Below are 16,415 nucleotides of genomic sequence, written 5' to 3' on the forward strand. Positions count from 1 at the left end.
TTGGCCTTACGTACCTTTCTTTTAATGATGTTTATTTTCAGCACAACGCTCGTTTATACTCTAATATCGTAGCATGTGCATATTAAAAGAGAAAAAAGTTCAGGAAGATTTTGATAGAATTGGATCTATAGAGCACTAATATATTAGTTTACACTTCTTTAAGTGATAATCGATTTTCGTACACTTAAACTGCGTGTATGATAACGTTCGACTGGGCGTGACTGTAGTGAAGAGACTAGTTTAAACTGAGTCGCATTCTTTGTAGTTTTTAAGGATTTCTTTTCAATAATGGAAAAAGGACAGGGACCATACCCACAACAAGGTACTTTTTATCACTTACTTTTGTTATGTACATACTACAAAGCTAATTTAAAGTGGAGGAAGTTTATGTGCATTAGAAACAAAACATCTGTCGGCAAGATACGATCTTCTAATGTCGAATGGCATATTTGTGTAAGTTGGAACAGATGTGGGACTCCTCGTATTGATTTTATGTGTAGAAAATTTTACATGACATTTAACATTACTCTAACTTGTTCTGAAAATTGGTTTGTTTATAACCTTTCTAATCAAATTCATAAAAAAATCGAAGCCATTACTGGCACTCTGACTCTTTCATGTGTAGTGATGCATGAATGTCTATCTACATAGATGTATACTATCGGTAATATCAGGATTAAAATCAATGTGATTATGTGTGCAATATGCAAAGGAAATTGGCACCATGCATGTCCGTAAGCTAGTGCACTTGACCAATAATTGAACTCGTCGTACTTTTCTCCCTCAAGATAATGTAATTGTATATAAATGTATTGTTGTTGTCGGCATCTATTCATCATATAAAATACTACAATTTGACCCATATACCTATACTCGGCGTCACATAAATAACATACTGTTAAAATTTGAATAAAAATATTTTCTACGACTTTATTGACACCAACCGTCGTTTAAATTGTCTTAAATGACTTGCTCATTCGTTTAGCCAAACAGCTTCTCAAAAACAAGTCGCTTATTAGCTTAAATCATGCGTAACAAATCCTTACGGGAAAATCCCATACTAATATCCGCCATGTTGGTTTTTACGGGACGATTTGTTTACAAACGAAGTGCGTAAGTTCCCGTCGAACTCCGGTGACAATCGTCTGCTTGATCAACTTCTCGGTATTATACGTTGTTCGCGTAAAATAAATCCGAGATATCCGAAATAACGCCGAATTGCATTCTGGGTTCTTCGGTTTTTGGACAAACCATTTAAACGTAAACAACATCTCCTAGCAACCCGATCACTGTAAACATGGCCGACTTTTTACAATGTAAATATTGCCACCTAGAATTAAAATCTGACCGGAATTTAACGATTCAATGTTTAGGGAGAAGCCGTTTGGCTAAACGAATGAGCAAGTCATTTAAGACAATTTAAACGACGGTAGGTGTCAATAAAGTCGTAGAAAATATTTTTATTCAAATTTTAACAGTATGTTATTTAGGTGACGCCGACTATAATACTGTACGGCTGAAAAATTGATTATTGGAATAGGTATATTATTCAGTTTTTTAAGGTATTCTTTTATCAAATATTTACTAGGATATTTACTTTTGATATACACCTGTTTAGTGGATTCGACCTAACGGTGAACTCGGTCAATGGTAATATCCATTAGGCTAGTCATAATACGGAGCGGTGAAGCAAGACCGATTTATTATAGTAAAGATTTTATCTGTCTCGACAGTGAATTCAACATGGTAATTGGTCTGTTGGGAGATGACCGAGTATGGTGACCAAACATTGAACATACGCAAAATATTCGGTATTATAAAACTTATTCCACCTACATGTAATGAATATGAGAGGAAACATAAGTAAATCATGTATGCATTTATCCGAAAGAAACAAACATATAATCCCCCTCTTTCGCTTATCTGAAATAGCAGCGCATACAATCCAACAGCAATCGAATTTTACTTATGGCCGGCATATTACTTACTTCATGGCTGGGGTTTTCTCTTCCGATTGCGTTTTTGTTCCAATTTCCTTTCTTTGATACCCTTTGGTATTGATCAAACTATAATACCCCCCCCTTTCCAATTAATCTCTTAATACAACTTCTTTCGAATGAGAAAGTTTTGTCGTATAATACGGACAAGAAATACCTACATCAATATTTGAATATCCTACCTATTTCGAAACTCGGGAAAACCCAGGTTCATCGGGTGTACATCACAAATGCAGTTATCAATTGTGGGCGATATGTACAACGAATGCTTTAATATTATGTAAACCGTGACATGGTGACTTAACCGTTTTCCTTCTTCTATGAGATAGTCCCATTTGTATTTTACAATGTACATTTATCTATATGTTGTCAAGTGGTATTACGAAATTTTTATATGAAACTAGACGTCATAGCTCTAATAAGTGCATTTTTATGAATCTTTTTTTTTTAAATCTTGTTAATAACATCTAAATCCCTCGGCAAATTTCAGTTAATTATGCGAAAATAATTGGAATTGGACGTACACAAGAGTAACTACACTTGAAATGAATTAGTCCTTTAAATTTTATCATGTACTGACATGGCTCTATACGTGGATTTAAGGTTGCAATAGTCGTTTTTTCATATTTACGGAAAATGCAATCCAATTAAGCAAGTTTTTAAAGGGGCATAATCCGCAAACGCGCGACAACGTGGTTGGCGGTCTCATTGGAGAAAGCACAGTTGTTCGACGTTTTTGTGAAAATTTGAGGGAAAAACTATAGGTACACAGGGTTTGGCACTACATTGTCTAGCTAGGTGGCCCAAAGGACTTTCTGATCAACAAATTAGGTAGTCATTAAAATTATCTTGTAACCCTTTCTTTAGGTATAGTAAAATTTTAAGAATTAATTTAGGTAGCCCAAAGGACTACCCATTAATATGTGAAGGTAGTCCTCTCTCAAACTAGGGTGGCACGGGACTACCGGACTGTTAGTGTCGAACCCTGGGTACATATATTTGTGTCTACTTACAATTTTTTTTTCACTTTTTCACTACTGAAATCTCAAATTATTGTGGAGAAAGGAAGGGCAGTAATTCATTTATCTTTGAAACTTTTTTTACTTCCGTAGGTTCCTATATTTATAAGATATCGAATACATAGACCCTATGGGGTTGGTCATTTCCATTACTGATTTAATGTACGACATAACGCAATGAACTCCCATATAAATGATGATGGTTTTTTACGGTCTGGACTATCCTTACGGATCTCGCACGACCGCCCCTTACGGGCATGCCTGTTAGTAGTCGGAGGTAGAAAAGCCCAGCCTTCGGGATACCTGGTCGAAGAACTCAGTCAGAGTATGTCTTACTAGCGGCTGGGCTGCTCTGTTGACGCTCCCAAATCTCACGTGGATCCGAAAACGTTTTCCCACTCTAACTGTTTGGGAATACGTCAACGTGAAGAGTGTTCCATTTAAAACCACCGATTGATGGTTTATATGGTCTTCACTATCCTTGCGGATCTCGCACGACCACCCCTTGTGGGGATTGTGTTTGTAGATGTCTGTTAGTAGTTGGAGGTAGCGAAGCCCAGCCTTCGGGATACCTGACCGAAGAACTCAGTCAGAGTATGTCCTAGCGGCTGGGCTGCTCTGTTGATGCTCTGGCCTACTCCCAGACCCCACGTGGGTCCGAGAGCGTTTCCCCACTCTAACTGTTTGGGCGCACGCCAAAGTGAAGAGTGAATATATATTGAATAGTGAATATATATATATATAATTTCAGATGTAACACGCTTTCTGATTGGATGAAAAATTTTGTCCACCATCTCGGAGATTGTGACGTCATCAACCTTATTCATTTACTTATTTATTCATTATTATTGTTATTATTATTTACTGATTTACTCCTTAAATTTTGATACTAGAATTAAATTATAAGGAATGACTGTTATATTTTTTCGGTCTATTTGAAATAACCCTAATGCCCTTTTGTTTGAACCATGTGACAAGTTCCGTACCAAATAACATTTATATATAAATTAATTTGAGATAAATACTGCTATCTGATTAGTTCAAATAATTTTCTTATATCTGATCAATGGATAAAAAATGTATTGACACGCCCCTATTCAGTTAAATTCAGAGCTACTTTTCTCATGTTTAAAGATAAAAATATGTTTTAAAATTAATTTATAAGAATTTGCAATAATAAAAATTTTGTCTATTGCAAAATAACATAAATTTCCCATGAGCTTTTGGAAAATTTATGTTATTTTTCAATAGACAAAATTTTTATTATTGCCAATTCTTAAATATCATATTAACATTATGTTCAGTTGCCGAAATATTTATGAATTTTTTCTTTGGAGGGAACGAAAAATGTAACATAATGGTTATCATCAAAAGATGAAGATAACGAAAAACAGTAATAGGTATATTGTTTTTTTTTTAAATTTATTAATAACTCTCATTTCCATTTCAGGAGGACCTCCCCCAGGACAGTATCCACCACAAGGTATTTATTGATTATTCATTGATAAATATATTTAAAGGAGAATATTCCAACCCCGGTTAGCTTACTGCAAGGAAGCACACAGTTCTATGAATTGACCAGGAACGAATGTGGCAAGACAAGCTTATATTGTGTTTCTGTTATTATTATTATTATTATAACAGCGCATAATGATAATATTGTTACGACATGCAGAACGAAGATTATTACCACATGTCTACAATGGATGCTCCGATGAGCATGCTAGCAAAATACGCGCTCTGTATATGTAGTTGTATCAATGACTGTATTTTTACAAGGTAAAATTTGGACAGCAGCCAGCAATGAATCTTAAAAAAAAAGAAAGTTGAAAGGGTGTATTAACTATTTATACTTTTGTATGCACATTGTGGTTAACGTTAAAAAAATCCGAGACTCTGATATTATGTTAATGAAAGACAACGTAACACTACAAAATTACTGGGAAAGGAAATTTTGATTTAACATTGGATTAACTCAAATTATTACTGTTAGTTTGGATGATATTTAATGAAGTGAAAAAAGTGTGAGTGATATCATTATCATGATAGCAAACATTATATTTGATAATGCATGCCGGCCGCTGTAGTATTTTTTCCAAATAAATAAAATTTCCGAATTTATTAGGTTTGTCACCAAATATGTAATCCATCCAATCATTGTATAATACAATCAATTTTAGGCTTTGACAAAGAGGGACCGGGCCATTTGTACTCAAGTTGCATCTCACTTGTAAATTATTGACAATATATAACAATGTATAACATATATGATGTGCGTCTGTGTTAAAAGTTCAATTAATCACATCAAACTGCATTCGTTACTTCCGTATTCCTCACTTTGAAACCATTTATGTTCTGACAAAGTATCTATATATGTAGGAAGTCGTGACACACCGTCCCGGTTATTAAGATGGTGTTTTAATGCATGTCATTTAAAAGACTATACACTTTTGTAAAAAACAACAACAACAACAAAAAACTTGATATAATATTATACACGAGTAATGCTGGTTAATTAAATTGTAAAAATGCGCATTTATGCTAAGTGTATCGTTTATTTATTACAGGCTATGGACAACCACCGCCTGCTGGCTATGGACAGCAACCACCACCCGCCTATGGGCAGCCACAACCCGGTGGCCAACAGGCAGTCACCGTAGTACAAACACAGCCTGTAATCCTATCTCAGACTTTCCGGGAGACACCTGTGCGCATGACTTGTCCTTCCTGTCATGCTGATATCATGTCCGCCATGGGATATGAGACTGGGATGTTAGTATGGCTACTGTTCGGAGCTATGTGCATCTTAGGGTAAGCTATGAAAAGTGAGATAAGTACATGTAATACTATTTCAGTAAGGGTGCGTGTAAAATATCTCTGCTGGTCAGAGAATATACAAACTGTTCAAAATTGGAGTAGAAGATGAAGTGCATTTCTTATTTGATTGCAGTAATATTTAATGTAAAAGTAATGCTAGAAAGCCAAAAGCATATAAAATTCGAGAAAAATACCACATTTAGGAAAGTTTAATCGTATAGAAAATTGACAGGGTTCTCCCGGCAGAAAGTAATTTCTTTCACAGTCAGTTGCATTTGCCTTTGTCTAAACTGTATTCTGAAAAATAAAGTTATGAAGTTTTGTTGAAAATAATTGAATTTCAACAGTTTGACTATTTAACTGAAAAATGTTAATTGTTAGCATGTAAAGAAAAACATCGTCAGAGCTCTGCCTAATATTTTAATATTTAGTTGACTGTGAGAGTATGAAGAAAATAGTATTTTAATTTGTCAATAAATGTTATCTTTTTTGTAGATTTTGGATATGCTGCTTTATCCCATTCTGTATCGACGGATGTAAAGACGTGGTACACACTTGCCCTAACTGTCAGCACACATTAGGTGTGTACAGACGTCTGGGCTGAACTACCGACGGACATTAATACGTGTACTACCCAGTTGCACGTATATCGCTACGTAATTGCCTTGACATACTTTTATATATTTTACGTATATACATTGTTGTTTTAAACATTTTACTTTTAAAATATTCAACATATTTTCAAAAAGTAGTGTATTAACGTTAACAAAGAAGCAGTCTCTGCAGAAATTATGACAATTTTCAAGCAAAAATCGGAAAATATATTATTTTTACATGTACCTGCGTTTCCCCCCTAACGTGCTATTTCCATGTTTAATAATGGTCCATTTTACCACTTTTTGCAAAACCAATTTTAAACCTCAAGACTTGGGGTTATGTGATCATATGATTTCAAACTACCTAACTCTTGCAGGGACTGATACTTAAAGACTCAATATGAATTTTCTGCTGCATAGTGAAGTAAGAAAACTATTATTTGAAATCGTCATTTATCAGCACTTTCTGAAAAAAAACAATTACAACTTTCCTGGGGCGGATCCAGGATTTCAGGTTATTAGGGCGTCATAATGATTGAATACCGAGCTAAGAGAGGCAGAAAAAGTATGGGGGTAGAAAAATCAAGACTAAATGCTAAAAAATAATTTTCCAATTTCCCGATTTTAGGGGGCACCCCCACAAATTTCACAAGATCTAGTACATTGAGCTTTCTGTTGAAAAATCCACTTAGAAATCGGACTGGTTGTAATTATTTCAGGGAACGATACATATGGAACTCTGTCGTATGTACATATGTATATGTATACTTTCTTATGTGCCTAGATAGTGATACTATAAATTCAGGTTGTATTTTATTTATGCAAAGTGTCATTCTTCAAAACATTTCACATGTCATCTTTCTTTTATTGTCTTCCATACTTTCTATATTGAATAAATAGATCTGAATTTAAAATTACTGTGCTTATTTGTAAAATTACAAATATTTGAAGAATCAATGTGTATTGTTAAAAATCGAAAAAAGGAATTTTATGAAAGATATGATGGCCTGTTATATGCAATAGTTTTTCGAACTTATCAATATAAAATTTAGACACTGCCAATGGTAGACTACACTCCATACTGACTTTTTTTTTTCTATCGAAAAACCTAGTAACAATTTTCTTTCGTGCGACACTTGGGAAAAGATCCAGCACTGATTTTACTATAACAATTTTCCTTTCTGTTAAGCATTTAAGTAACGATAAATACGTAATTACCATGATTAAAAAAGATAGAATTTTCATTTCTATTAAAATACAAATCCATATTAAATTTAGAAAAGGCCAATGGTACATGTATAAGTGATTCATGGTGCAGTATCCACCAAACAAATGACGTGTGTTTAGTCTTAATTTGTTATTTACGTAGCCATAGCCCTCTTGGTATACAGAGGAGAAAAAAACATTCATTCACCTCCTACAAAAAATCAAATTTAAACAAGCATGATAAATCTTGCAAGATACCAGTTTCATACACACAAACTCCGGGGTATCCTTACACTTTAAATAATAGGGGTGCCAATCGTGGTTCCTCAGACAAAACGGGGATGCAAGGACATTATTTGTCATTTTTTGTCAAATCTACACATGAAAATGACAAATATTCCAATAAAAATGGGAGTGCCAACCTCCTGCACCCCTCTGGATCCGCCACTGAAACTTTAAAAGTACAACAAACGACTTGTCATGTGGTGTGTAACTGTTCTGACTAAGAAGTAAAATGGCATGAGGTAAATTTTCGACATCATGTATGAATCATCTCCTCCCCCATTTTTTCCGACACAGTCGGTATAGTTTCGCTTTTTACCCTTTGACCTTAAAGACGCTCTATCATGGAAACGCAAGTCACCTGATCGCAATTCTGTTTCCCGATTGGCCAAATACTGATAACTTAGTGGCGTTCGAAAAGAACTGTATCGACAATTGATATTGCGTGCTATGAGTTATTTCCTGAATTAAATGTAGAAAAGTATAAGTAAAGAGAACAAATTTTATTGCATCGGCTATCTTTTTTAAAGATAGTACTTGTTTTATAAAGACTGCATTGTGAAAAAATGAATCGTCTGCGACGGAAAAAAGTTAAGCATCTAATAGGACATTAAATGATACCCGACCCGTCGTAAGAACAATTTTGGGTAAAGCAATTTAAAATGGCCGTAACTTTTGTGTAGATATTCCGATCAAACAGAAAATCGAACTTGATCTGTATTGATGCTCAGCTACTTTACAAAGTTTCGAAAAAGATCCTTCGATATGTTCTAAAGTGATTATCTGGAAACCGTCAGGGGACGAACGGACGGACGCGCAACTATTCGGAGGGTATATCACCTCCACTTCATGTGGCGTGGTGTAAAAAATAACAACTGTCGACACTGATAATTGACTTCATGATCAACTCTTTGGTGTCAGAGGTGAATTAGATGAGCTCAGGTAATTTATATGTCAAATGTAAAATGGCAATCAACGGCGTTGGAATTCCTTTGATTTTTAACCTCAAAAAGTTTGATTTTGTACGTGAAGGAACATTAACACATATAACTGATCAATCAGTAGGAAATGAGGAAAAGTGGTATGAATGAAACACTTTAGAACCATACATGTATGATCAATTAAAAAGACAACTTTGTGGCCCTTTGAATGGGGTTCAAAAAGAGAGAGGGTCATTTTACGAGTACCAGTGTTGTTAAAAAGCAAGATCCAATTTGAAAGTAGTAACATGCGAACGCCTGTGATGTACAATATTCTAAATTCATACTGTTGTCGAGTCGAAAAAAAATGAAATTTACATATTTATGATATTGACGTGTTCATGCAATCATTTATAAAATTATCAATTTTCGTAGTTATGATACACTAGAGAGAGGAGTAAGTCATGCAGTAAGATTTGCTGTTTCTTTCCTTCAACCGACGTTTTAACACTAAACTTAACCGTAAATAAATAAGAATTAAATGTATATACAGGTACTTGATTTGACATTTTCTCGTTAAATAGTAATGTTTTGTCAATAAATTATTTAAATTTTTATTGGATCTAACAATTTAATGATTTAATTTACATATTAAATTATATTTTAGTGTAGTAAAAATATATTACTCGGGCCAAACTAAGGAGATTTTTTGTCTCATGGATTTCATCTGCTTATTAAATATGTTACTGGTATATACAACTGTAAAAAATCTGCTTTACTGTATTTCAAAATTGACTACTATATTGTAAGTAGCAATTTCATTCATTTCTTCCGTAAATTATATAGTGAAACTTGTTAACCCGAACACGTTTTGGACTAAAGGTTTTGTTGGGATATGGCAGAAGCTCGGTTCACACAGGATCAAATCGCTTTGAACATGATATGGTTTTTCACAGGTTTTCGGTATATTCATAGTACCGTTGAGACAGGTTTCAGTGAATAATTCATATTAATTCAAGGTTGGTATTTTATTAAGTATTTGAAGTTCAAAAAAGTGATAGACGGAAAACAATTTTAACACAAAGTGTTTTCAAGAGCTCACAATCTTTTATCATGGTGAACTACATGTACATGTATACAATATTAATGAGTTAAATAGGTTGTCCACCATTTGTCTACAATTTTTATACTGACTTTGTTTTGTAATTTTACAATGGGATTTTATTGCTTAATTTGAAAGTTTCTTTTGTTTTGTTTGTTTGTTTGTTTCTTTGTTTATCCGAATTGTGGAAACCTGTTCGAAAAACCTCTAGGATCCGGTTCGGTATTTAAAGTCTTTTTTTCACAGAAAAAAAAACAACTTCAGAATCATACTTGAGTCATTAACATGTTGTTCATTTCGGTGTTTTAATTCACTAGGAATACAAGAACATTATATTAATTGTGTAACGTACTTATTAGAGAACTATCTTTTATTGACCTATATATTTTTATGCAATGAAAAACACCAGGATTGTCCCTCTTATACCACAAACATGTAATTCACTATTTTCATCCTGGTAATTTTCAGCACCCTTATTCAAGTACATTTCAAGCACTCTTATCCCCGTACATTTTCAGCACCGTAAGTTTATTCTCGTACATTTTCAGCACCGTTAAGTTTCCAGCATTTTTTCCCGTCCATTTCAGCACCACCCATTTATGAATAATCAAAACGAACGGCAATACAGTCATAAAATAGTTGTATGAACATGACATCCCATGTCTGAGAAAGTTGTCAGTAAAGTAGGCATTTTTTTTTCAAAGCAACAGTGAAACAAGTAAAGCAACGAAGAAAATTCCAAATGTATTGAAATAATTTCAACATATGATAGTAGAAAGTATCACAAATTTTATCACTAGTGCGAATACATTACATATACATGTATCTTATTAATAAGTTTGTATTATAACAAGAGACTCCCAGGATCCTGGATAGCTCACCTGGCCTATTTTGCGTCTTACTAGGGCAAAGACTTTAACATTGACGTTTTTGTAGGCCTTACCATAAGGATCTCTAACAAACTTTGACCCAATAGAGACTTTTGTAGAGCACTTCAAGCCGAAGTAAAAGAAAGTCGTCTTTATTTTCTTTAGTACTCATAGTTTCTGAGATGCACTTTGAAATAACTGGTTTTACCTCTTTTTTTTCTAAAAATAGACATATTCGGGGTAACAAGCCATGCTGCACTGGTCAACAACGCGTGTACGGATACATGTAACCACCTAATAAGGATAATACTACAATACTATTATAACATCACGGAGTGCCCCTATTCATAAAATATTGCCAAAACAACCGACTTCGATTTCGTTACTTGTTGTCTTGATTTGAAAAGAAATATGAACGCTTAGCAAATTTACTATTACATGTACAAACATAATTATGCAAGTTCATGCACTTGCCGAAACTACGCAGACTTTATGTATCGCGATAAACTTCTAACAAATAGGCTTCTAGAACAGGGTTATGTTGCTACTAGACTGAAGTTATCACTACAGAAGTTTTATGGTCGTCACCATGAACTCATGGATCACTACGGTGCATCCATCTGATGAAAACTGATTTGTTCAATTTGTCATAGTTTTCATTTCCTCTTTCGTCTACCCCGGACATGACTTTTAATGAACAACTCGGAGGGTGTTTCTAGAAAAGCAGAGGACGCTTACCCTACCGATGCACCTGGTCCATGCTCCCAGTTTTGTAGTGGAGTCCGAGTTGCTCATTTGCTTTTGTTGCTTTGTATGTATGATTTTTAGTTACATTGTGTTCTTGGTTGTGTATGTCTGGATATTTTTATACTCTGAAGTGCTAATTGGATGCAATAGACCAGAACATTTGTCCTTTGGTACTGAGAATGATCAAGTGTTCAATTGGCCGAGTGCAATAGAACACTTGATCATTCTCAGTACCAAAGGACAAATGTTCTGGTCTATTGCATCCAATTAGCACTTCAGAGTATAAAAATATATTTTAAAATATGGGTTTTGTCCGATTTGAAGAGTTAAATCCGAGTTCAAAAGAGTCCGTTTAATTGTTTGATTTTCCCACCACAGTCCCAGGTTACGTAGGCGAGGATAGAGCTTTCACAACATACTTCATGTGCCCAATGAACCTGTAGTCCAGTGATTGTCGTTCTATTTTATGATCATTGTTTTTCGTTTTGCATTCATTCTATATAAATATCGGTGGATTTTTTGTCTTTCATGAATAGTTTCACCTCATTTATTTTGTGGCCTTTTACAGCTTGCTTTATGGTATGCGTTTTAACCTTCATTGAAGACCGTGTGGAGACCTGTAGATGTGAATGACTGTCTCTTGGGCAATCAAAATATATCTCCTATTTCTAGAATTATTGATATATGCATATAAATCAGTATGTTACGGGTGCGTAAACCACGCTTTGTCCTTGCTATTCATGGTTTCAGTGTTTACCGATCAAACGTATTCTGAATTCGAACTATGCACAATTAGATTAAAACGTTTTCAAAACCACATTGACGCGCCGGGAGAGCAACAGGTCGATACTATTTTTTTCTTGACACCACTATGTCCTTCCTGGTAGATAGTGGTACATGCATATCACAGTGTACTGGACAAGAAAAATCATCATATATCGACAGTTTACAGAATAAAAAAACTTAAATCATCACCAGTACACTTGGAATTCCTCAGTACAGATTTAAAAGAAACTATATATATAGACTAAAACACTCTCCTGAGTTCATACTTCTGAATTCACATATACATGTACTTGTTCTGATTTCACATTTTAATATCTAGACTAATGACTAATTCATATAAAATCCCTTCATTTCTCAAAATGTAAGAAGCCGGAACCTCGATTTAGAAAACGAACATATTAAAGCATCATTTCGGTAAAAGGTTTACACAGAAAGGTACAAATTACAAATGACATAGTTATAAGCCTGATGCATTAAAATGACAAAGATTAATCAAGGGAACCAAGATTCTAGCGAAAATCAAAATGATGTAATCCAAGGACAAAGACCAGACATGTAAAACAGACATACATAACAAAGAACACAAAACAACAACAAAAATGCATACAAAGTAAGAAAAGTAAATGTGCAAATCGATATCCACTAAAAACCTGGGAGCATGGCCCAGGTGCACCTGTAGTGTGAGCGTCCTCTGCTTTTCTAGAAACACTCGCCTAGCTGTCCATAAAAAGTGAAGACCTGGGTAGACGAAAGGGGAAAGGAAAACTACGACACGTTGAACAAATAAGTTTTCATTGTGTAGATGGATACACCGTAACGACCCAAAAAATAATTGACAATGATGACAATCGTTGGGCAAGCGTTCTTAATTTTTTTATTTAACCCCATCTTACTCAAGAAGACAGTTGTATTGGGTCGATGATACACGTAGTTGTATTTGGCTGAGGCAACATATTTAATATTTTCAGAATAAGAATTTAATTGGTATAACTGTGTTTCAGTTCCTCCCAAAGTACAGTACATGCCTCAAGGTAAACAAAAGTACAAATCCTTGTAAGATATAGGTAAAATTAACAAACATTTTCACTCAACGACGTCTTTGCCATTTGAAATATCCACCATTTGATTTCTGCATCACTAGAGAAGTATGAAAATGTTTCATTAGAATGTAATGAAATTAAGATTTTTCACAGATTTATCTGCCTCGGAAAAATATAATTTGTATTTCAATGACATTAAAATGATGGGGCAATTGTTTTCTTTATTCATTGGTTTTGATGATACAAATAATCAAATTACACCTTCAATGAACTTCAGACTATAATTGTTATTTCTGACCGCATGTTATCAATACCAAACAATACAAAACCGCTTCTCAAAAGAGAAAACAAGCTCCTCTTATTTTCTGTGATTAAGGAGGTAGACCTATGTTAACGCACATAACCATTGAAATCAGTGATATGTTTGTATCATATTCTATTTCACCAAAGCCTATCAAGCTTTCATTTAAAACAGAATGAAATCAGTCAAAGTTTCTCTCATGCTTACATGACATTGATGTAAAATGCTGAATACAAACGTTCCAATGATTTGTAAGAGTTGTGTCCCTTACCCTAGGTCTACCTCCTTAAGTTAACATTTCTTAACATTTGAAGAAAGCATATATCTATGGGTGAAATTATTTGAAGTTGCAAATTGACATTCTCTAAAATTTAAAAAAAACAGTTATTGTCAAAATGGTCGTTTTTGTAAGATATTTTTCCAGATCTTTTTTTAACCAAAATCATAATTATCATGAACAGAAGAATTACATTTATTCCAAATAACTGCACATTATATTAAATTGTGGGTGTTGATTGAAGAAATTTATTAAGATAATCAATGGAAAAAGAACCGTTTAAAATGCTATGTCATTTCTGGTAAAAAAAAATGAAATGACTTTGATAGATACTATGGCAACGGGGTACAATAATATATGTTTTCATTCTCCACTTTGCATTCAAGGTTTACTTCATACCGTAAAATCAAGAAGTATTGGATTGTAACTTTCCTATCTTTGCAATTACAAAGATCTTTTTTCAAAAAGATCAGTAGAATTAAACTGGTTGCCCTTAATTCGAACACTTAGAAAAAGTCCTTTGATCAAGTCTGGAATCTCCCAAAATAAATCAATCTCCCGCATTATACCTATGAATGAAAACAAAAATTAACTTCGGGTATCGATATTTCTGGAATTAAATATAATTTTATAAACAACATTATAAACATAGTTTGAAAAAAAGTTACATGTTTTGAATTTGTCAGGAAGCTGAAATACAGAGGCTGATATTATTTTATTATGTTTCGATTGTCAATCATGAATATTTTATTATACTGAAATTCTAATGAAATAATTCAATATTTATAACGAACAAAACAATAAAATGTCTTAAGAAATTGAAAAGGGAGTTAGTTTTAGACTGTTTTTTGTCTTTTATTATGAAGAAGTTGGGCGACTCTGCAATCATTTTTTGACTTATGTGACATTTTAATACATTTCCTTAATATTTACAACATTTGCCGTTTGTATTCCATGAACGTACAATTTAAACGTGGTACCAACAACCCAAGAAATTTGGCAATTTTAAACAATATCCCTGTTAAGTTTACAACTTCCGTCCCTGCTAATCGGAACATAACCTATATTATATGTTAATAAATAGGTAATTTCACATTGGCCCTGTTATAGGTTTGAGGTCTGTCATATTGGTCGAGGCGGTCGTAATGGTCCCAAGGCATCGCCGAGTGCCAATACGGCTGTCGAGGCCAATATGATTGACCGAAACCTATAACAGGGCCAATATGAAATTACATATTTATTACTTATTTAATGTTGTTTTACCAAGAACATGTAGGTTTATTTGCGTTATTCAGTCTTAAGCACCGCCATTTTGAGTTGGAATTGGATTTCATGAACTTTGATCATCAGCAATACAAGCTGCAGAAACCAAAAAAAAATCTTCCATTTTATACAAAAAAGGATATTTATGACTGATTAATACAAATAAACCTAAATGTTTTTGTTAAAACACGAAAAAAAAGTGTTCTACAAATCATTTAGTTGAGTTGGTTAATAAAATTGTCAATAAATATGTAATTTCATATTGGCTCTATTATAGGTTTCGGTCAATCATATTGACTTCGACAGCCGTATTGGCCCTCGGCAATGCCTCGAGGCCAATACAACCACCTCGACCAATATGACAGACCTCAAACCTATAACAGGGTCAATATGAAATTACATATTTATTAACATATTTGTATAAAATGGAAGATGTTTTTTGTGTTTTGCAGCTTTTAATCCCGGTGGTCAAAATTCATTAAATCAAATTCGAACTCAAAATGGCAGTGTCAAACGACCGGAAGTTATGATGCCGTATTGGCCCCATATAGATGCCCGGTTTGAATTTATATCAATTGGTCAGTTTTTGACATATTTTAACGTATTTTGGGTAGTTGGTTAATAAACGTATCTATTATTAAATGTTGTCATCGCAAACACACTCACGGAAACGCTTGTTAGCTGAACTATAAACCCTCAAGTTAGATAACATTGCATACGCGTTCAGTACTTAAGACGTTTGCAATTTAATTTGAACAAGCACGAACATCCCGTCTACAAACATGACAGTTAAGAATCAAGAAACCATGATCATATGATAGGTAAATGTGCATAGTCATTTATGTGCACGTTTTTGTAAGAATCGGGCAAAATGGGAAAAAATCAGAAACATGCATTTCAAAAACCCACCGATCTGACAGTATAATTACACTCAATTATTCTTTTTCCATTTGAATAGACCATTTTTTTTATTTCAGCATCACTGGATTTGCTCATAAATCTGTCAACAGAATGTTAGAAAAGTGAGGTTTTTGACATAGTTATCTGCCCTTGAAATCTTCATTTGCAGTGCATTTCAGTGAAATTATAACTCAATTTACCGAAGTGATATGGAAAATCTTTGTCGTTTGTTCTCGATTCTGAATGTGCAAATAGTCAAATTAAAGTTTCAAAATTGTGTTGCCATGTTTTAC

The 16,415-nt window shown here is 33.9% G+C and overlaps 1 protein-coding gene across 1 annotated transcript; it reads left to right on the plus strand.

The window, feature by feature from the left end:
• LOC148604961 (LITAF domain-containing protein-like) lies at positions 1 to 7,343 on the plus strand. The gene is made up of 4 exons (XM_088548124.1): positions 1 to 322; positions 4,467 to 4,499; positions 5,584 to 5,827; positions 6,329 to 7,343. Exons 1-4 carry the CDS (start codon positions 289 to 291, stop codon positions 6,435 to 6,437), a joined length of 420 nt encoding a protein of 139 aa, XP_088404250.1. The 5' UTR covers positions 1 to 288; the 3' UTR covers positions 6,438 to 7,343.
• Positions 7,344 to 16,415: the final 9,072 nt, after the last annotated feature.

Source organism: Perna viridis, chromosome 10, assembly GCF_037379345.1.
Source record: "Perna viridis isolate PV_CMFRI_1.1 ecotype Kerala chromosome 10, ASM3737934v1, whole genome shotgun sequence".
NCBI lineage: Eukaryota > Metazoa > Mollusca > Bivalvia > Mytilida > Mytilidae > Perna > Perna viridis.